Here is a 21775-nt window from a genome sequence, read left to right as displayed (position 1 = left end):
GCACTTTCTCGGAGCGCTGCTGAGCTGAAGATAATGCAAATGTGTGAACCGGCCTTTACTGCGACAACACTGTCAGCGTGCTACCAGCCTTCTTCAGTGTAGTACCCGACAAGCGAAATCTGCTGGGATCTGCCGGCATTTTCTTCCCCCGATCTTCGATTCTTCAGGCAACATCTTTGGGAATGCTGTTCGATGCACAAAAAACAGTAATGTCGAAACAATACTCTCATACACGGGAGAGAAATATATGAAAAGAGAAAAACACCGTGGTCCCAGCTTCGCAGGTGCTATGGATTGTTGTAAGATGCCTCCCATGCCTCCCAGGCGAAAATTTCTAACTGGGACCAGTTGGCATCTCAACTGGTTTCAACTGGGACTAACTGGTCCCAACTGGGAATCAACTGGGACTAACTGGTCCCAACTGGGAATCAACTGGGACCAATAGGAGTCCAACTGGGGCCAGCTGAGGGGTCAACTGGTTCGAACCATTCCCAGTTGGGAGTCAACTGGTTTGAACCATTCCCAGTTGGGTGTCAACTGGTTTGAACCATTCCCAGTTGGGAGTCAACTGGTTTGACTCCCAGTTGGGAATGGAGTGCACTGGAACCAGTTAGGAAAGTAACTGGTTGGAGCGATTCCCAGTCGGACTTCAAATGTCTTTCCCGTTCCCAGTTCACACTGGGCAACAATTTGGACAAGTTGGGGGTGTATTGACCTTTGCTAATAAAGAAAACTAAAAACACTAACATTTTTAGATTTATACAAATAGGGAATTTTAATTACTGGGGTACATTTATATATTTATAAAAATAATATCAAAATTTTAATTAACTAAATAATTTTTTAATTGGAAAATATAATTAGTGACAAAATGTGTTCACCTACATTTACACTTTTAGTGCATTATTAAAATATATTAAAACATTTATTGAAATACCTACAGTATTTTTTTTTTCTTTTAATAAATAAATTTATCTTTTGACTAATCAGAGCTAGCCGGCCGCCGTGGCACGCGGGTGCGGATTAGTGGTACGCGCTGTCGACAGATGGCGCTGCCTATGCTGACGCCGGACATTTGTGGCTGAAAGGAAAAGTCGCTGGGGAATCAACAGTCCTTGGAGTGGTTTACTTATGGACAGGGACAGGTGCTAAAGAGGAAAACAGAAAAATGATTGATTGCATATCAAGAGACATTAGTGAACTAGGGGAAGGCTCCGAAATAATTATTATGGGAGACATGAATGCCCATATTGAGGGTCTGGATGGGTATACGGACTCAACTGGAAGCATACTACTAGAACTGGTGGAAAAACATGACCTAGTTTTATGTAATACCAGTCAGAAGTGTGACGGGCACATAACTTGGGAAACTGGCAATCTGCATTCAACTATAGATTACGTACTCATGTCACACAAAATATATGGTAAGTTACAAGTAATGAAAATAGATGAAGAAGGTTCCAAAAGTCTTGGTAGTGATCACAAACGTATTAAGCTGAATTTTGCCAGAGAAGTAAATGCTGAAACTAGACAACATAATTCAAAGCAAACTTTCTGCAGCGACAAAGAGTTGGAAATAGTTGTTGAAAGAATAGAGGCAGCAGTTTCAGGGCAACGGCATACAGATTGGACCTATGAGAGCCTAACTAGGCTTTTTTCTCTAGAACTAGACAAAGTTAAGAGTAAACGAAAGGGGAAGCAAGGACATAGACCAAAAAGTTGGTGGGACAAAGAAGTGAAGCAAGCGATACAAAAACGTCAGGAAGCCTCTAGAGAACACAGGTATTCCAAGCGTAGTGGGGAGTCCGAAACGGAAGTAAAAAGAAAATGGGACAATTTTCTAACATGTCGCCGAGAGGCATCCAGTTTGATCAATGCGAAAATTCAGAGAAAGGGTGAGGAATGGATGAGTAATGTAAGTAAGAAAGATAGAAATGCTGCCAAGAAGTTTTGGGAGCACTTGAACTCACTCGGTGAAACAACGCAAGCTAGACAGAGGTTTATACTCTCGCATCAGGGAGATCAATTAGAGGGAGATGATGCGATACAATATATAGGAGCAGTGATGGAGGAGAAATTTCGGGAACGGGTACATGTGGAAGATAGGAGAACCGAAGGAAGTAGCAGTCCAGTTTGTGACATCGCGGATTTTGGACAAAGAGAATGGGAAAAGGCGGAACGAAGAGTCCCTAGTGGCACGTCGACAGGCACAGATGGTATCCCTATCAAGCTGGTGAAGAATTTGGGTCCTAAATCTAAGGCAAAACTAAGGGAGGTAGTGAGTACCATGATAACAAAAGGAAATATTCCAGATGAATGGAGGCTTAGTAGGATGAGTATGATATATAAGGGAAAGGGAGATAAGTCTGATATTAGGAATTATCGTCCTATAACCGTGACACCGGTTATTTACAGGTTGGTAATGCAGATTATAAAGAACAGACTGGAGGAATGGGTAGATTGCGAGGGCATACTGGGCGAGTTACAGAACGGGTTTCGAAAACAAAGAAGGTTGGAGGACAACTTATTTTCTCTAACACAGTGTATAGAAATAGCGCAAAAAGAAAACAGACAGCTCTGGCTGGCATTTCTGGATATCAAGGGTGCCTATGACAATGTGAACCAAAGAAACCTGTGGGACATAATGGAGAACTTAAACCTAGATGAAGGACTAACAGCACTATTAAGGAACATTTACAAAGATAACAAGGTGATTATAACATGGGAAGGAAAGGCGACAGGGAAAATAGAGATAAGACGAGGCCTTAGGCAGGGGTGCCCGTTATCGCCTTTGCTGTTTATGTTGTATCTGAGAGGATTGGAGGATAGACTAGAGAAGAGTGGGCTTGGGTTCAACCTTTCTTACAGTAAGCTAGGCCAAAAAATTCAGCAATCCTTACCGGGATTGATGTATGCGGACGATATTGTACTAATGGCTAACAACAGGACAGAGTTGCAGGAATTAATGAGCATCTGTGGTAGGGAAGGAGAGGAATTAGGTTTAGAATTCAGTAGCGAAAAATCGGCAGTCATGATTTTTAACGAGGATGAAGTTGAGAGGCTGAAGATACAGAATATTACAGTTGAGAGAGCTAGTAAATACAAGTATCTAGGAGTATGGATATGTGATGGTGCAGAATATCTCAGAGACCATGAAAAGTATATAATAGGTAAGGGCAACAGAAATGCAGCTGTAATGAAAAATAGAGCACTTTGGAATTACAACAGGTATGAGGTGGTGAGAGAGATTTGGAAAGGGGTCATGGTGCCTGGCTTGACTTTTGGAAACGCAGTGCTATGCATGAAATCCGAAGTGCATGCGAAACTAGAAATAAAACAGCGCGGAGTAGGTAGACTGGCTTTGGGGGCGCATTGCAAAACGCCAAACCAGGGAGTACAAGGAGACATGGGATGGGCATCATTTGAGAGCAGGGAAGCGGTGAGCAAGGTAGAATTTGAGGATAGGTTGAGGCTAATGGATGGGGAGCAATGGGCACGAAAGGTTTTCAGCTATTTATACATGAGAAGTGTAGACACAAAGTGGAGACAGCGCACTAGGAAATTAAGAGGAAGGTTTTTGGGCTATAGCGAAGATACGGAAGAGCAAGTCTCAGTTAAGAAGAAAGTTAAGGCCACAGAAAGAGATCGGTGGCTAGAGGGAATGCAGACAAAGACTGCTCTGGAAAGCTATAGATTAAACAAAAGAGTTATTGCCAAAGAAAGCATTTATGACAATTCTAGGGGAAGCTCATTGCTGTTTGAGGCAAGAACGGGTGTTCTGCGAACCAGAACATACAGAGTGAAGTACCAGGAAATTGATACAGTGTGCACTGCTTGTGGAGAGGAGGACGAGACGGCTGAGCACTTGATACTCTACTGTAAAGGGCTTCACCCTATGCCTTCCGAAGACAACATAGATTTAATAAAGTCATTGGGTTTTAGAGACAGCGAAGGGAGAGTGGATTTCAAGACTGTAGAGATTACCAAGCAAAGATTAAGTGAATGGTGGCAGAAATCGAGAGAAAACTAGGTATTTTCTTAATCACTGATGGCAAGGGGGTTTCATAGCCTCACTTTCTTTGCACTGCGGAGTGAATATAGATTTCACATTTAAATATTCTAAGCTTAAATGGTAAAACAAAATGGCTAGGTGGCGTAAGCTACCGCCCGATCCAAAGGGCTCAGCCGTATTCATCCATCCATCATCCATCCATCCATCCGGAGTCGGACGGACGCGGTAGAGAAGGGTCGCCATCGCCCAAGTTGGCGTCGTTATGAAAATGTCAAAACTACAGCTGCGCTTCTTTGGACCTAACTGTACACACACCACGGTGGCGGCGGTGAACTTCGAGGATGGAAAGATGCAGTTCAGCGATCGGAGGGCACCCAGGAAAGACCGGACGCACATAGACCGGGCGGAAGAGAACACGCCGCGGAGAGCACAATGGCGAAAATGGCGGGAGGTCTACCTCGAAAATGTTCGACTGTTGTGACAGAGATTGCAAGGTGGGAGCGCTACCGCATCTTATCAGGACTTCACCTGCGCAACGCAGGATCACGGGTGAGCACCTTTCTTCACGCGATGGGAAGAGAAGCTGAGGACGTTTTCACTAACAGACGCCAGCGGCCGATCTTCCTTCATCTCATGAATACCACCTCTGAAAAAGCGATTCAACCGTCGCAAGCAAGTGGCTAAACCCGGAGCGTGTACGTCACCGAACCTATTTAGTTTCATTCTCCAAGTTTTTGACAATAAAGTATTGTCAACCTTCCATTTTGTGCCGTGTTTCATTGTTGCTGGAGTTGGTACCAACTCCAACTGGGACCAGTTGTAACTGGGACCAATTCCAGCTGGGACCAACTCCAACTGGGACCAGTTGCAACTGGGAATTGTTCCATAAACCAGTTGCAACTGGGACCAACTGGTCCCAGTTGGACGACTCCAACTGGGACCAGTTGCAACTGGGAATTGTTCCATAAACCAGTTGCAACTGGGACCAACTGGTCCCAGTTGAAAATTTTCGCCTGGGCTCCGTACTCCAAGACCTTGACGTTTTTTGTTTGTCTTTTGTTACTTTATTATATATATTTTTTTTTATATATGTGCCGTTCAATTGAAGAATTTGTTGTTGTTGTTGTTGTTGTTGTTGTTGCAGTTTTTGTTCAGAGACAATAAAAGACATAGACCGAGCAGGCCTCCAGACTACCATAGTTTCGGTTTCGCTTTAACCACGAGAAACGGTGTTTCAGACGTCCGACGTGTGACGCCCCAATCGCGTCCGCCTTCTAATTTATGACCTTTCCAAGTTTACTTCCCTTCCTTTTTTCACGTGATTTTCCTCAGCTTCGCGTTCGGTAATCGGTGCAACTGCTACGTTCCATTGATCGCCTGACCTATGTGCTCCTGAACGAAGCATGAAGTCCATCTTCCGGACTAGGATCGTGTATTTCTCGCTGGAGAGGCGGCAGCGATCGCTCTCAACATGAAGCAACAGCCGAAGATCAAGGTATCACTCTCGACTGTGCCGCTCCGTGGTTGAGAAAATCCATTGGCGTCCGCGTAAATTTTTTGCGGTACAGGCAGGTAACGGCGTTGCGAGTGACACGTTACCTTACCAGCATCAAGAAGTACCATTTTTTATTATTTTTTTTCCTGGGAGTTTAGTTTGATTTGAGAAACTTGAACGCCATCCGTAGGCTCCGAGCGAGTTGTGGACACCGGTTGTCGTGTGTAAAGCTGGCACAGTGAAATTTTGGTTGACTATAGACTCTTTTTCTATCTAGGCAGTTTGATTTGCGCGATGTGTGTAGATTATCCGTTATTAGGGCTTAATTATCTGGAATGTTAAAATGTAGGAAAGGGTCTGTTGTGCGCGACTGTAGGCGAGAGTACCGCGAGCGCAACATCGTCAGAGTTCTGCCCCTGTGTTCGCGCGCGGGACTGGCGTATGGATGATGCGTTTTCCACAAACTCGCGACTTGTTGAATGTTTTAAGGAGTGCGTGGATATCGCTGTCCGACTCCTAATGCTGAAAGTGTTCGCGCCTGCTTTGACGATGACTTCGATAAGTTCCACGGATCCTGAGCCTGGCGGCAGTGTCAACGAAAGGGTACTGGAACGTTTTCTATATTTTCCTTTAACATATCTTCTGTTTTCTATATTGCCTATTTCACAGGGGGTTTCACACAAACAGCTGGATAACAAATCACAGAACTTGTAAACTGAAGGTGCCTTCTTCCTCCTATACAAGGAACTCGTGCTAACAAATTAACCGATGAACACAGTAAGAGTTTGTTGTTGCTTAACCGGGTGCCTGAAAAAAAGTTTACACGTTAGAAGGACTCGCGAAGAGTAACCGCTGGACCAGCACGTTGATATATACATTTTTTTTCACGCACATGCTTGTGTTTTTTGGTCATGGTGGCATTCCACAAGCCCAGACCATAATCCAGCAGCACCAAAAATTAATTTGTTGAATGATTGCAGCGTTTGCAGACATCACGAAGAGATTGTTGGTTTGCCTTTATCACTTTCAACTCTGATGTCTGGGTCTTCCGTTTCAGGACTCTTTCACGTATCCGATCAAGTTACAATAATTCATTACGCTATAGTCTTTTGCAACAATGTAAGAAAGTGAAGAGAAGCCTTTCCCACAAAGCTGTCTAGTTTCCATGATTCGTGGTTTCCTTCTCTCCATCGTTCGCTCCACTAAATTGGAAAGAGTTGAGAGCTCTGGGGGAGCGAGAACTTGTCCCGCTATTCTTAACTTGCAACAGGTTATAGTATTGCAACTCATCAGTTATGTTTGAGGGAAAATCGGGATGTCTTTTGCTCAATCTTTCTCTATTTGCGAGCCATTTTAAAGTCTAAACTTCTTTTGAGGCACCGTCTGCATGGCCAGAGAGCCAAGGTGTCCCCTCCCCCCTCAGCTGCACGCGCGTCTCTCCACGCAGATGTCAAAAATCCTCAAGTATGCGTCGCTGCTGTTCATCGTGGTTCAAACCACCACGATGGTGCTCGTCCTGCGGTTCTCCCGCACGCAAACTGTTGAAGGCCCACGGTATCTGTCCAGCAGTGCTGTCGTCACCGCAGAGTTCTTCAAGATTCTGGTCTGTGTAGCTGTGCTCTTCTGGGAGAACGGTGAGTTGAACGTAGCCAATCTCCGGCCACATATTTTTGTCTTTATAGTCTAAAAAAGCTAGCTTCTTTTCGCACCCGAAAATCTGTACTTTAGTTGGTATCACTGTTTCAGACTCAATTCTTGAGGGTTAAAAAACTCGGCAACCCTTTAGAATTGTGCGCACCGTGTTCTATTAATGGTTATTGAATGACTAAATTTTCTCACATTTCACGACTTGAAAATATTCCGAAAAATTGATCACGCCCATGGTGACGAGCACGTAGCATATCACTCTAAATCGCAACATTTTGTGCCTGCAAAATATCCCCAATACCCACATTCTGCAAAGCTAGCGAAATATTGAGACCGCAGCACTGCGGTCTCAATCAAATCAATCATACTGCGGTCTCCAGCAGGACTGGCAACTTATCTATGCACCTAGATTTTTACAAAAATGTAATTAAATTACAAAGCAAAAAAAAAACAAAAAAACTTTCTGCAATAAAATTGCGGTTTGAGAAGTTCAACACAACACTGCAATAGCCTACGAGGATTCTCGACGTTGCCGTACTGAGCGCTGTTTTCCTTAGACTGTAGCCTTGACCTCACTTCCCAGCATTCGTGGAATCGTTTCGCTGTCACTAATTGCAACAGTTGCAGCATCGTGTATCATCCAGACGTAAAATGATTTACGCGTCAGCTGCATCTGTTGCGTTTTTCCCAGGTTACTCGGTATCCCAAGTCGCCAAGCAGCTTTACTGCAACGTCTGGGCCCAGAAAAGGGAGACTTTTAAAATGCTCGTTCCTGCCGGACTTTACACGCTACAGAACAACCTGCTATTCTTTGCTCTCTCTCTCCTAGACGCCGCCACGTATCAGGTGAGAAGGAAGCCGAAATTTCCGACTCGGTTGCATCCTGTGCTCAAGATTGAATATGCCACAGTTTTTTAAAGGGATACCACAACGAAATTTCGGCACTTATTACTTTATCTGTACGTGTTCGATTGACCATTACCACATCGGACAGACCAATCTCTTGTTAAAAAAGACACAAAAATGAATTTCAAAATAAATTAAACGATTAGCAAAGGGGCACCTGGTGGATGTCGCTTAATCCTCGTTTGTTATGCCTGTCTAGGAACCTTTACAGTTAGTGACGGTGCCTGTCGTACCTAGAACGATACAGGCCTTGAACCTGACGTCATTCTGCCAGCTCCGGCCACGACGAGAGAAGAGGGGAAGGAGGAACTTTCCTCTCACCAGGACTCTCTTTTGTGTGTCGCAGACATCGCTGTTATACAAAATTACAGAAGATTAACCCGTCACTGAAAATTTGTACAAAACCAGCTTCTGGGTTAGTTGCGGTGACCCGATTGCTGGCGTGCTTCGGTTGCTTCGGTGGTTGAAATGGCTGGTACATCCTGTCGATGTCAGCCTCAACGCAGCTTTGCTAGCCCCGAGACCATCTACATCACGATTGCGGCGGATGTCATGTGCTCCCCGCTGGCTGCTCTCCGAGCGCTTGCCAGAGTTGGCCGTTCATAACGAAAAATACAGTCATCAGGCTCAAAATACAAACGCGCGATTGTCATTGGCGGATATTGTGGATCATATTCAGCCTATTTTGGAACACGACGGGTGTATTTCGAATTTCGTTGAAGTATCCCTTTAAGTTCCATGCACCACATTGACCAATCTACAGAAACACTGAGCACGAACATGTGACAACCCTCGAGATTCACGAGCTCATAGGTTCTAGAGAAGTACAAGCCAAGCATGTGTATGTGGGCAAACCCGGCTCGTCGAGATAAATTAATGAATAGATAAAAAGTAGTCTTATTTTATCCAGCGTCTCTGGTCCTTTGGGCCTCCTGTCTGGGTGTGTCGAGGAGAGAACGTCGATTGGGAAAAGGATGCAACGAGGGTGCTAAAAATTTCAAAATGTGGTGATGTGCTGTGTGTTGGTAATAAAAATTTCATGATTTATTTGTCACCTTCCTCAGTGTGTGATAAAAACTAAGCCTGTATGAATATTTTATAATAAATTTTTGGTCTAGGGCTGTTGTGTCTAAGCTTACCAAAGAACACGCTGTTGACTGAACTGGAGAGCGCGCTCATCGCAAAGAAGGGGTATTTGCTGTAAACCACTCGTTCATTTGTGGCTGCAGGTGACGTACCAGCTGAAGATCCTCACCACCGCCATGTTCAGCATACTTATACTTATGAATATTTTACAAAAAATTTTGGTCTAGGGCTGTTGTGTCTAAGCTTACCAAAGCGCACGGTGTTGACTGAACTGGAGAGCGCGCTCATCGCAAAGAAGGGCTATTTGCCGTGAACCACTCGTTCATTTGTGGCCGCAGGTGACGTACCAGCTGAAGATCCTCACCACCGCCATGTTCAGCATACTCATACTGAAGAGGAGGATTTCGAAGCAGCAGTGGCTAGGGCTGGTTGTTCTCGTTGTTGGTGTCATCCTTGTACAGGTACATTTAATTTGTTCCTCATATAGGGAGTATTCACTGGACGCCATATTTGTGGGTGCTGTTTAGAGCGCATGCTCAGAACGAGCTCGCATCAATAGGCTGCTAAGACCGGCACTCTTGATGGTGCGGAATGCAGGTTGCAAAAGAAGTGTGAAAGCTCGCCATCAGCACGCGCTCAGCATTCGCGCACACAGCTATGGCCGCCAGTGAATAGTCCCTATTGTGAAGCTTAATGCTCTAATGTTTTTGTGAGGGCTTGATTTCTCTTTCTGTCTCCGCAAATGTCAGCTGCAGTGATGGAAGTGCTGCGCTGTATGTGCCAAATTGCGCCGTGAATGAAAGTCTGCTACATCTTGAGCCAAAGTGCCATTTTTGCTAGGAACTGCGCCACACCTGTGCCAAGGTGGGCGAAGGGAAAAAAATATGAAATAGTTTAATATCGATTGACTTTAAAGAAGCAGGAGGAAACAAAAATGGTTCAAGTAGGTATTTCACAGGATCTCTTATCACCGTGTAACTTATTTCGTCTTAGGTTTGAGCACAGTCGAAGGCTCGAACACATACCACCACAAACACGCATTTTACAAGCACAAGTCGGGGGACATTTGCCGCACATGACTGGTTTAGTCAACGAAAGAACACTTACAGGAAAATGGACAAATGCCACAATATCGCATTTTGAGGCTGTTTGGCTGGTCCCAATGGCTCGTAGCGTCGGCTGCGCTTTATATTTAGGTGAAACGAAGTATTGAGGTTGGTCGTTAACCACGCTGGCCAGTTAGTGCGCTGGCAAGTTGGTCGCCGACATCTTCTAAATTTCCAGACGATGTCAGAAACGTCAGGAGCTAGAAGTAGCGAGAAAAATTGCAAAATAGTGTGATGGCGGCTACTGTGGTAAATCAGAACCGAGATCTTGTACTCTTGATGAGATCACTCGGTTATCATATCTGCCAGCTCTCACAAGCTCGCGCGCGTGTCAAGCTTCACTGCTTTGCATCGGAGGTTGGTCTCTAACTTTGAAAAGCTGTGCCGGGAAAAAGAAAATTATGCGGGTTTATGTTCGATTGAATACGGTCGTCAAGGTAGCTCCCATGCAGCTGTCGATCGAAAGAGCAGCTAACTTTGACTTTGCGCTGGTTGTAATGCTGCTAAAGGGCAGTTTCGCTTTTAAAGTGCGAGTGTAGGTTTTCATAATATTCGTGCATGGGTATCTTTGCAGTTTTTAATATTAGTGTTTGGAGTTTGGCAGGGTTCGCGAAACTTGGGGTATGCATTTTTATCGATAGACATGTTAATGGATATGCTGGTTCTTGCGGGCATATTAGAGAAACTATATTTACAGGTTAAATAAACTACCGGGTGTAAGTATGGGAGGGGAGTGGCTTTATGTCAACTGAAGTGTTGCACTATATAATATTGATAATTAAATTGATATATTGCAAAATGAATGCTGATCTGCATTGGGCTAAGGAGGCTGACCTTAAGGTTCTGTATCTCCAGAACCGACTAGTACATTTTCCGGTCTAGAAGTTGCATCGTCATGCAAGATGCACCGCCCTATGAAGAGCCATTTTCGCGAAAGAGTTGGTGCATGGACTGCGCCTTTGTGTAAGTCGCACTTCTTTGTATGGTCGGTGCCCCGCTGCAACCGCAGTCCTATGCTGCCATACTTCAGACAATCAGGAGAGCAGGCCATTGAAGGAGTGCTCTGCCGTTCCCTCTTTGTCGTAAGTGTTGAGACAGCTTGCGTCTTGCGCAGTTAAAGGGACACTGACAGGGTATTTATGCTCGCCGAGGTTTTTAGTTGTACGTGACATATGAGAGCTCAACTACCCAGAACAGAATTTGCGGCTCGAAATTTGGTTTTTTTCCGCCCAAAAACCGCCGATCAAGAACTGGCCGGTTCGAGTCTCGCTCACTCTCTTTTTCGCGGTCACGGGCCGTTTTCTGAGGTATCGATGCGACCACCAAATTTAATCGAAGTCGTGGGTCACTGAAGGCACACACTCAATATTAAAAATAGAAAAAAATATGAAACCCATTTTTTGTGGCTTCTAAAAAGCTGTAAATACGTTGATTGAAAAAAAAAAGTTCCACAGACAACCGGAAGCATTATGTGCATTCGTCGTTTCGCGTATCGTGGGACTCGCGGGGACGGCGATGGCAGCGGACGACGGGCGTGGGACCTCTATTTCAGAACTGTCGTTCGCGGTACCGGCGAATTCTGTCTACCGTTAAAAGAGAAATTTGGGACTGATCAAAAGAATTGGTATTCATCCCGTACGACACGCCCGGCCACCGAGCCGATTTGCACGAAGACGTCGCCGAGCCGTCGCTCCCTTCTCGTGGCTGAAGACATCGCTCCCGCAAACGTCAAGCACGACGTGTCTACTTCGAGTTCAATATGCACGCGTACGATTTCTTTACTAGGTGCGAATGTCCCCAAAGCGTGGTGCTTCCCGACTTCGACCCGGGAGCGCTTTTGCTACAGAAAAATCGACAGCAAACTTTCCAACTTACAGTTTACCGGCTCCATTATTACTAAGGAAAGAGATCCACCAGAGAGGCGATGCCCCAGTAGCTCAGTCGGAAAGACGTCCGGTTCACACGCGGTAGGACCGGGTTCGATCCCCCGTGAAACTTTTTTTTTTTTTTCAAACATTTTTTGATGTTTACATATATATATATATATATATATATATATATTTTTACAATCATCACTGAAGAAACAAACAAAAAAATAACAAACTAATGTTGTGGACGATACTTCGCTGAATTAAATGGTATGGGATTTCCTTTTTGACACCTGCGAGCTCAATGTAATCACTTTCCACAAAATGCAAGGAGCATATAAATCAGGTAACGTCCGCTTTACGAGGTGCCCGTATATGTTCTACAGGAATTGCAGCCAGCCGTTGGTCCCGATCCCGTTGATCTTTCGGAAACTCTGTCGCACAATGCCACTTTTTTTCGGATGCAGGAAATGTGAGCCAGCTGTTCACGCAACATGTTGTGTGTATTCTTTTCGGAGACGATCATGGAAATTCACCACGGGCACTCACTACTCATCTCCAACTCCTCAATGTACAAAACAACTCATCTTGGAGTACAGAACAACGAGCGGAACAAACATAACTGCAAGAAAATCGCACGGCGAGCAGTTCCCGCACGCCGCATCGCACGCCACATGTCCTGTCGTCTGCTACCGGAGAGGAGAGAAAAAAAAAAAAAAAACGCACGGTCGGGTGTAGCCACGTGACTTCCGCCACTCACTCTCTTCTCTCCACTTCTCCGAGCTCCGTCGGGTTTCGGTTTCGGTTTCGAGGAGTTGCGTCTTTTGGCTTTATTAAAGAAATACGCTACTCTGTTGCAAAATATTAATTGGGTAGTCCTCCGACACCATAATGAAGCCCCTGGCAAAAAATAAAAAATTTTTTTTGGGGGGTGTCAGTGTCCTTTTAAAGGAATACTGAATCGAAATCTGGATTTTGCAAAATAAGGCTGCAGAAGTGCTGAATGGGACGGTACAAACTCCAAGACATCACTCGTACATCGATATCTCGAACAGATGGCCGTACTTCTGGAAAAGAAGGGTGAGATCAAGCGAGGGCTATGACGTCATTGTCTCCCGGGAGAATTTGAGAATGAGGGGAAGCAGCCTCCCTTCTCTCCTCCTCGCTTCGGTTCACCAGCTCGACGGGAGGTAGGGAGGAGGAGAGGGAACGAGAATCGTGATGTGACTCGTCTCGTCGGCCTCATCGGCCGTGTTCAATCGCGCATTTCTTTTTCGGAAATACGGCGATCCGTTAGAGAGATCGCTGCATGAGTGATGTTTTTGGGTTTTGCAGCGTCCCGCCTATCCGTCCAGCCTTGTTTTGTGAGCTAGAAATTTCGGCTCAGTATCGCTTAAGGCCCATAAATATTTCAAAAAATGCATATAAGCCGCATCGTTAACACACAAACGGATATTTTGGGGGGGGGGGGGGGGGGGGTAAATTTTTACACTGGAAAATATGGTTGTTATATAATGGGTCATAACCACGGTTTTGTGTTTTCGGGGTTTATTTTTTTGTAAGTCTTTTGCTGCTGCATACCGAGATTTAATTCTTTTGCTTGCGGGGATTTTCGGTACCAATTTTTTGTGTCAACGAAAAATCTGAGTTCATGCTCTAGAAAATGGGACACGGGCATGGGATTCTGCAGCCCCGAGAGAATGTATGCGTGGGCCAAATACATAAAAAACGTCCCCGTACCAATAATAATTAAAAAAAGAAAACTAGATAAGATATGTGATTTTGAAGCAAGAAGCCTCGCGGACAAGTTCATTGGTGTCTGCTTCCTGGATTGGCACAAAATAAAGCTGTAGATGAAGATTTTCTTCCCACGAAGCTTGACTTTTTCTTATTCAAAAACAGCTAGAATTCAGGGTTTATCGGTATTCACTAAAAAAAACCCAGAACCCTAGTCATAACTAGGGTTAGGGCAGTAGCGCACCTTGTGAGATTGACCCGTCACTCTCGGAAGTGCTCTGGATCTGTCCCAAGTCGATTCAGTCCGTGAACAAAGGCACGGTGCTGCGAGTTCACCACGTTGTGGCCCTCTTGCAGACGCCGTCCAAGCCCAGCGCTCAGAAGGCCATGGACGTGGCCACCGTGGGCCAGTTCCTGGGCCTCCTGGCCGTCCTGACGTCCTGCCTCTCCAGCGGGTTCAGCGGCATCTACCTCGAGAAGTTGCTCAAGGAGACCACCTGGTCACTCTGGATACGCAACGTCCAGCTAGGTACCGCCACCGCAAGGTTTTCCGACAAGTTTTGGACGCCGATGAAGTTAAGGCATACCTGAATTGACCGCGTACCGCAGAAATGATGCAATACGGAGCGCAAGTTCGTCTGCTTCTTTTGCAGGGGTTGTGGTGACGTCAGTACGCCAAGTTCCGATTGGTTCTGATTGAAGGATAGTGGGTAGACCTCGAAGCCGCTTTGAGGTCTACGCACTATCCTCCAATCGGAGCCAATCGGAGCTCGTCGTTCTGACGTCACCACGACCCTTGCAAAAGAAGCGGAGGAACTTGCGCCCCCCATACCGTAAAGTTCCGTGAGATAGCCCCGCCCCGAGAGATCGCCCATCCCGTTTTTTTGGATAAATATCCGCGACATAAAAATTCCGAAACATCGCCCACCCCCGATTGCCGTTGGATATCCCACGATGTTTGACAGGAATCGCATTAACCGCGCATTTTGCTGTACCGGCATGCCTGACAAGCGATTTCATAGCGGGCTCCCGCATTTTTGTTTGCGATCTGCGCGCGCGATATCGGCTCCCGTAACACGTGGGTTGTTCCCGTGTGTATGTTGCACCGTGAGATGCGAATCTGCTGCGTCCGCAATCTGCGGTATCCTTTCCCGTGACACAGGTGTTCATAGCGAATTTGCGCGAGGTTATTGCATCGTGAAACGCGAATTTGCGGTATCCGCGGTGTGCGGTATCAGTTCCTGCGTTACGTGTTTTGTAGCCGGTGCCAGGATGTTTATCATTAATTTGTGATCAAGTTTTGCCGCTGCATACCCAGAGATAACCCAACCCACGTTTTTCACCATTTATCTCTTCATTTTGGGTGTTTTTTTTTTTCAAAACTTTACGGTAGACCGTTTTCGAAAATGCGTGCCATCTTCTAGCTGGTTTGCCAATTATCCGAATCTGCCATTGTTTGGGCACGTACCCCGAGCTTGTACTGGACACCAGCGCCAAATCGGCATTTGACATGGACTCGAGTCCGGGTCCAGTTGCACGCTTCATGCCCAAGGAAATGCAACTGCCAGTGTTGCTCAATGAACTTTTGAAAAGAGTATTGCGACGACGTGAACGGCCGGTTCGCCGGCCACAAATGGGAGTTTGAGTTGAGAATCGGCGGTGTAAATACGTGTTTCCCTCTGTTGGCTATAGACGTTTGCAAGCAACCACACTTCAAAAGCCGGTCTGGCCACCGTGAATGAAAAATGCTGCATTTGAGTGCCAGTCTGGCAACTGTGGACGGGCCTTAGCGAGGCTTGGCTATCCGATGAAGCATGCATGCCAGCAACAAGATAGCAACGCCCAGAGGTTGTACCTGCAAACGCCTATGCTGTACAGTTTGTGGCTTTCTACAGAGTACTATGGCACGATATTGTGACACCTATCTGTAGCAGACGACTCCGATATTGGGTCCTGCGATGACAGTTGGAGCCAGACGGACAGTAACTATGACTTGAAATGCACGACAAGCATGCTCCGCTTATGCTTTTACCGTGCTTTGGATGGATCGTCTTATTCGTATGTGAGGTGATTGGTGGCTTGGTGCAGTGGGCAGTGTCAGCCTCGGGGATGCCATGCTCACACCCCTGAAGCTGCACTGCCCATCACACCAGTTCACTTCTCGGAGGTTCTTTTTCATTTCTGCTGGTTTCAGCTTGCACGGGCACTGTAGCGACAGGAATGAGTACTAACTCTCCACTGTCGAATGATCCATTGTTGTTTAAATTGTATGGAGTTTGTGCAACAAGAGCGGTATTCACACTTCTCAATTTTTAGAGGCAAATCAGGAAACTGCAATGTGTCTTTTGAGGAATATGTAATGTAACCCTATTGAGGTGTTTGTTTTTGGGAACAATGTAACATTTCATATGTAAGGAGATATTTTGGACAGCCTGTGCTCTTAGCGCCTGAACACTGCTGAAGAAACCGCCCAACGATAAGGTTTGTCTAGCCCTTCATAAAACAGTGCAGGCTTTAGGCCACTAACTGTGAATCCAAACTTCTCAGGCAACCTTTAAAGCTTCCCATTTGCGGGAAAAAAAAGAAATTGTGGTGTGTGTATGTTTATGCAGCCTAGAACTTAGTCTGCCTCATTGGGTAGTTTGTCTCCCAGCTTTAGATGAGAAATTTAGCCAGTGCAGTACAAACCGCAATGCCTTTAATGTGCACCACGCAGTAGTGACACACGACCACATGCCGGTACGATGCTCATCCAGATCGAAACGGGCAGGGGTGGGGAGTAAACCCGGGATCACTGGGTTCTACAGGACGAGTCCCATTTGTGGATGAGGCTATTAGAGCGTGTTTTAGAAGACCTTGGACAATTCTGGCATTTGTTTTTCTCCTACCTAGCCATATTCGGGTTCCTCCTCGGCATCCTGGCCATGCTTTTGGCAGACTGGAACGCGCTTCTTGTCGAAGGCTTTTTCCAGGGCTACAACAGCGTCACGTGGACTGTCATTTTTCTTCAAGTAAGCCAATTCTCATTGCGAATCCCGCAAACACACTTGGCGGCCGTTAGTGTTGCACTACGATACATGCGAACGTTCTAATAATATCTTGAGGAGCCAACAATGTATAAAACGGTCCATGTTGTGAGGATGTGAAGTGTCGGCTAACATACGGAATGCGACTTGAGCCTCTGCAAACCAGCAAAAGTGTAATTTTGCAGCCGGTCGTTGTTTTCTCTGTGCTACCTGTCTACGACGCAGCTGTGTGCTGTGCACAATGCAGTTAACTTCAGGGTGATAACCCGTCTCTTTGTTATTGCTACAATGCTGTAACAGATGTCGAAACTATTGGTGCAGTGAAATGCCACGTGTCCGTCTGAGAGTCGAGTTGTGAAACTCGACTTTGTATGACATTATTCACGCTGTGTGCATCATGGAGCGGGTACAACGATTGCTCAGGATGCCTCTAGCACATGTTTACTTGATATCCTATCTCCATAAATTGAGTGCAAAGATGTGTTTTGAGATGGAACCTATGGAATATGTTACTAAAATGATGTATGATGTGACAAGACCCCACAAGGAAACATGAATGAACCCTTGGTACCTAATTTTTTGAATGGTGTAGATAATTGTGTTGCATAGTTTATGTTTAGGCAGCAGTAAGTTAGTCAGCCTCAATCGGTGCCCGGTGTCTTCACTGAAGATGAGAAATTTCGCCAGTGCAGTACTACTGCCAGCTTGGGGGTCTTTAACATGTACCACGCAGTAGCGTTACATGACCGCACGCCAGTACGATGTTTACCCAGATCGAAATGGGCAGCGGTGAGGATCAGGGGTGTGAACCCAGGATCCTTAGCACCTGCGCCGCAAGCTTTGGCTCCACATGTTTCGAGCTGTGGTGCGCGAACACGTTCAGCCATTGGTCCCCCCTTTTTATATGGAGGAGTTTGTTTCCATTTGATAGCAACTTTGCTGACTCGAGTTTTGTCTCCCCCGACAGACATTCGGAGGGTTGATTGTGTCGCTGGCGGTGCGGTATGCCGACAGCATCCTCAAGGGCTTTGCCACGTCGGTCTCTATCGTGCTGTCAACTTTCTGCTCCTATTTCCTGCTGGGTGATCTTCTACCTACCGGGTGAGTGGTCTTGCTAAACAATGAATGCACTAAAGTTTGGGTAATGACGAAATGATCTGGGTCCTGCATTTTTTTTTCAAGCAATTGCAATGTGAATGTTACGTTGAGTTAACACTATGGTGGGATGGTACCCATTCAACAAACCTTAAAATCATTCCTAAGATTTTGCTTTATACTTCGTGGAACCAGTGTTTTCTTGCTGATCGTATATATTGGATTTCGAATGAAAGAATAACGATACTACCTATCTTTCTGTTAGGTTAAATTCAACTAGTTTAATGTTTTTCTTCAATATGACTGAGAACGTAATGCAGCCATCTGGTGCATCACAATACCTCACCTCAACCTGTGTTCTCTCTTATAAAGTTTGGAAATTGTGTATAACGCACCCTTCTGAAGACATTAACTTGACCACAGGTGTTCTAGAAGCTTAAGGTGTTCTAGAATTAGAACAGTTCACAAGCTTCCAGTCTGCTAGTGATGCTAGCCCACGGCAATGCATTAAAGGAGCTGTGCAACGATTTTAACGTTAAAATAATTGGCATCTTCTGCTTTTGATATTGTTCACCTTGTCACGGATGACAGAAAACACACCTCCTTTCATGGAAACGTTGCGATTCCGCCACGTAATAGCGAGGCAAAACTTAGAATATTCCCCGACCTGCAGCCGCGAGCGGCGGCCATGAGAAACACGCGGCGTGACGTCAATGGGGAATCTTGTAGAAAGATAGCAAGTTGTGCGAATACCTACTCGATAAAAGGTAACTTTTTTTATAAATCTTGTCGTTCCAACATATATATGAATGTGCCAAAAACCTGGTATCATCTACAAAACTTTTATTATTCGTAGTTTTAGTGGCGCCACCTATCCTAGGTCCACAAAACCGTCAGCTCTATCTCCTTCCGCGAACAGCCACCAGAAGCCGGAGGGGGAGGGGGACAGGGCCAGACGGGTGTGGCCGGACGGGTGTGGCCGGACCCGGATGAGACTTTATTCCTTTCACCATATTGCTTGCGCGGCGCCCGCCACCACGTGGTCACGCGGTCGCGAGCGGATGAGTTCTCGCTGCTCGCTGATGGCTCTAAAGGGAGAACTTTTCCGGAACCCCGCGCCTACCCCATCAACGTCACTGCGCACGTGACCCGGAAGACGACGTACGAGTTGAGAGGCGGCAAAGACCTGGATCTTTTTCATTTTTTAAAATAAAAACTAGGGTATCCAGGCAAAATCTGTTTTCTGCAGATCACTTCAAAAGTGTCAGGCCTCAACTTCCACAATAATTTAAGCAATGCCTTGAAATTGTTGCACACTCCTTTAATGCATGGTCCAGCTATATGCTGTGTCTAAAGTAGGAAAGCATTCTGTTTGGAGGTTGGGAGTTTCGAAGTAGCTTGGGACTGGAGGGGTACTTTCTGAAGGTTCTGATCACCTCTCAGTTCCTATAGATACCTACTTTTAGAAGGCATGATGTGGTCATTTTCGGAGGCTATGTAATTGACTACTAGTTTGTTTTTGGAGCAGTGTAAGTTTGCAATAAATGTTTGGTAAAGTAGCTAAAGTAGGCCCCACTACGCAAACAAGACTTTGCTGAAAAGAACTTGCATTCTTGTTGCAGCCGTTTCTTCATGGGAGCGGCCACAGTCATATTTGCCACACTAATCTACGGGATCCCCGTGACTTGGAAACAGTAGGACATTTGTGCGTCAAAGTGACGACAAAAAATGGCCCCTGCACCACCGCAGGCGTTGGAAGCACACATCGGGCCGCAGGTTCATCCCGGAAAACAAACTCATCTATGTCGCTGCTGTTGTCATTCGTGAAGCTTGTTGTCGGCAGCCTTCTTGCCAGTAACAGTAGTACAGTATTAATGCCGGAGCTCAACCAAAAGATGGTGACACTAGTTCTGTGCCTGGGTTGTATCCAGTCAATTGTATCCGATACCACTGTGGCATTGCAATTTGGGGCATGAAAAGCATGTCGGTCTGCCCTGTCCTTGAGCCCACTGTGCAAACGATGCTTTTTACTGATGATTGGAGTTTATTAATGTTCATTATGTCCACATGCATGTTTGTGGAGTAGGCGATGCCCAATCAGTGTCTGAACAACATCCTAGTCTTTCAACTGAGCTTGCTCCCATTTAAAAATGTGTTTCGTATACATTTTTGCGATGCACAATGCAGTCTCGCGTGAATTTCCAGTGCCCGGCAGCGAATTTTGTGATGAGAGTCGATCTCCAATTGTGATTTGTACATAGAGATGCTTTACGGGGGTGGTGGCTTTCTATTGTGAGCCCACCTGTGTGGAACACACACACAAAAAATTAAACAGCCTGTATCAGGCATTTTACGACCGAGAGATTTGTTTATGCAAAGTATTTATGTGCGCAGATGCCTCTGCCCAAACTTTGTTTCTTCCCGTACTTAAATAAATATTGTAAATTAAGCCATTTAGAGTGAAACTGATGGGCCCCATGCGTTGCTGTTCGTGAAAAGTTGCATTTGTAAGTCTTGTTGGGCATTAGGTTGTGTTCCCTTTAAGTTATAATTATTGTCTTCCCACACCCTTCTTTTCAAATACAGGCATTACCGGTTTTTATAACAGACAGTCGCGCATAGGACTAGCAGGCATGCAGCAAGATTTTCCTGCTTTCTATCCTGCGCTCTGGAACATGTTGCTGTGTAGATTCACCCCAGACTGCTAGAACCCATCCTTCATTCTGATTGGCTAATGTTTGCAGCTTTCTACTAGTCATTATCTCGCACATAATGCACATCAGCTACACTTTGTCTCAGCTTAGTAAGCCCAAACGCAGCTGACACTGCGAGGTAATGGGACAAATCAAGCAGCATTGAAAGTGCAAGTCACTAGGCCTTTTCTTTTTATGATTGGCTCAGAGAGGATAGAACAGGTACAGCAACATGCCAATCATTATGATGGTGCATTTTTGGCGCTGTTTCATTGATCCCCTCGACGTAGCGCCGACTGTGTCTGGACTTAAGCTGAAACAGAGTAGCAGCTAATCACCTTAATGTAAAAACGAAATGTGCATTCAACCGCTATAATACAGGACAAGTACTGCTAGTTTCTAAAAACCTGCCTGCCAAAGTTGGATGTCCATATTCACAATAGAGAATTACATACTGAAAGGTCTGGGGGAGCCTTACAGGAATAAAACTTAGAATACCTGCGCATGACCACGGCGACGTTTTCCGTGGAAAGCTAGGTGTAGGCTCTCACGAAAAGTGTGCTCATGTGCAGGATCAAAAGTTGGTTGACCCAATAGGTACAGTCGTGCAAGAAATCAACTGCATTACTTCCAAAGCATCTCGAAGTTGTCATGCTTCTGAGCTTCGCCTGCTGCGCTCGGCCACGGGGCGCGAACGCGTTCACACGATGGGACCGCGTGATCTTGGCTTTGACGGCTGGTTCACTCATCTGCGTTGGTCGCACTTTCATGCAACCGAAACGACTGTAACGACAAGGTCACCAAGACAAGTGTTTGCCGTACACAGCGTGGCAGGCTATGCAGAGGCAGGGCTCGGGGCAGAGGATAGAGCTTCGCGAAGCGATAGTCACGGTCGTTATGGTCGGTACGGTCGGCTCGGTTGCATGCGAACGCAACCTTTGCATGTGTGTGAACCCGTTGTAGCGTTCAATCATGCACGAGCCGCGTTCTAATGCTAGCGTCTGTTCAAGCGCGCAAAAGAAAACAAAAGTAAAACCAACCGAAAATGTACAACTGGCGGACTTAATATCCTTAGCATCCCATCGAAACGCCAAGAATATATTG

General features: G+C 45.8%; 1 protein-coding gene across 3 annotated transcripts; it reads left to right on the top strand.

Moving 5' to 3' along the window:
• The first annotated feature begins 5271 nt into the window (after nt 1–5271).
• On the top strand, nt 5272–21721 carry LOC8031210 (UDP-N-acetylglucosamine transporter). 3 transcript variants are annotated; one of them, XM_040501376.1, is made up of 9 exons: nt 5293–5507; nt 6177–6284; nt 6955–7141; nt 7846–8000; nt 9485–9607; nt 14215–14386; nt 16750–16868; nt 17851–17984; nt 19601–21721. In XM_040501376.1, exons 2-9 carry the CDS (start codon nt 6276–6278, stop codon nt 19674–19676), a joined length of 975 nt encoding a protein of 324 aa, XP_040357310.1. In that variant the 5' UTR covers nt 5293–5507; nt 6177–6275; the 3' UTR covers nt 19677–21721. The 3 variants fall into 3 exon arrangements, with proteins under 3 accessions (XP_040067509.2, XP_040357309.1, XP_040357310.1); XM_040211575.2 differs by lacking the exon at nt 6177–6284 and having other exon boundaries at nt 5272–5507; XM_040501375.1 differs by lacking the exon at nt 6177–6284 and having other exon boundaries at nt 5272–6110.
• The last annotated feature ends 54 nt before the right edge of the window (nt 21722–21775 follow it).

This window comes from Ixodes scapularis, unplaced genomic scaffold (genome assembly GCF_016920785.2).
Source record: "Ixodes scapularis isolate PalLabHiFi unplaced genomic scaffold, ASM1692078v2 PGA_scaffold12__126_contigs__length_90152505, whole genome shotgun sequence".
Lineage (NCBI taxonomy): Eukaryota > Metazoa > Arthropoda > Arachnida > Ixodida > Ixodidae > Ixodes > Ixodes scapularis.
The sequence above is the reverse complement of the archived record's forward strand: the minus strand, read 5'-3'. Positions and strand labels throughout refer to the sequence as shown.

Coding starts and splice junctions, on each gene's coding strand:
- LOC8031210 (XM_040501375.1), top strand. CDS start 5,949: ATGGATGATGCGTTTTCCACAAACTCGCGACTTGTTGAATGTTTTAAG. Junction 8,001..9,484: donor TAGACGCCGCCACGTATCAG/GTGAGAAGGAAG, acceptor TTGTGGCCGCAG/GTGACGTACCAGCTGAAGAT. Junction 17,985..19,600: donor GGTGATCTTCTACCTACCGG/GTGAGTGGTCTT, acceptor TTCTTGTTGCAG/CCGTTTCTTCATGGGAGCGG.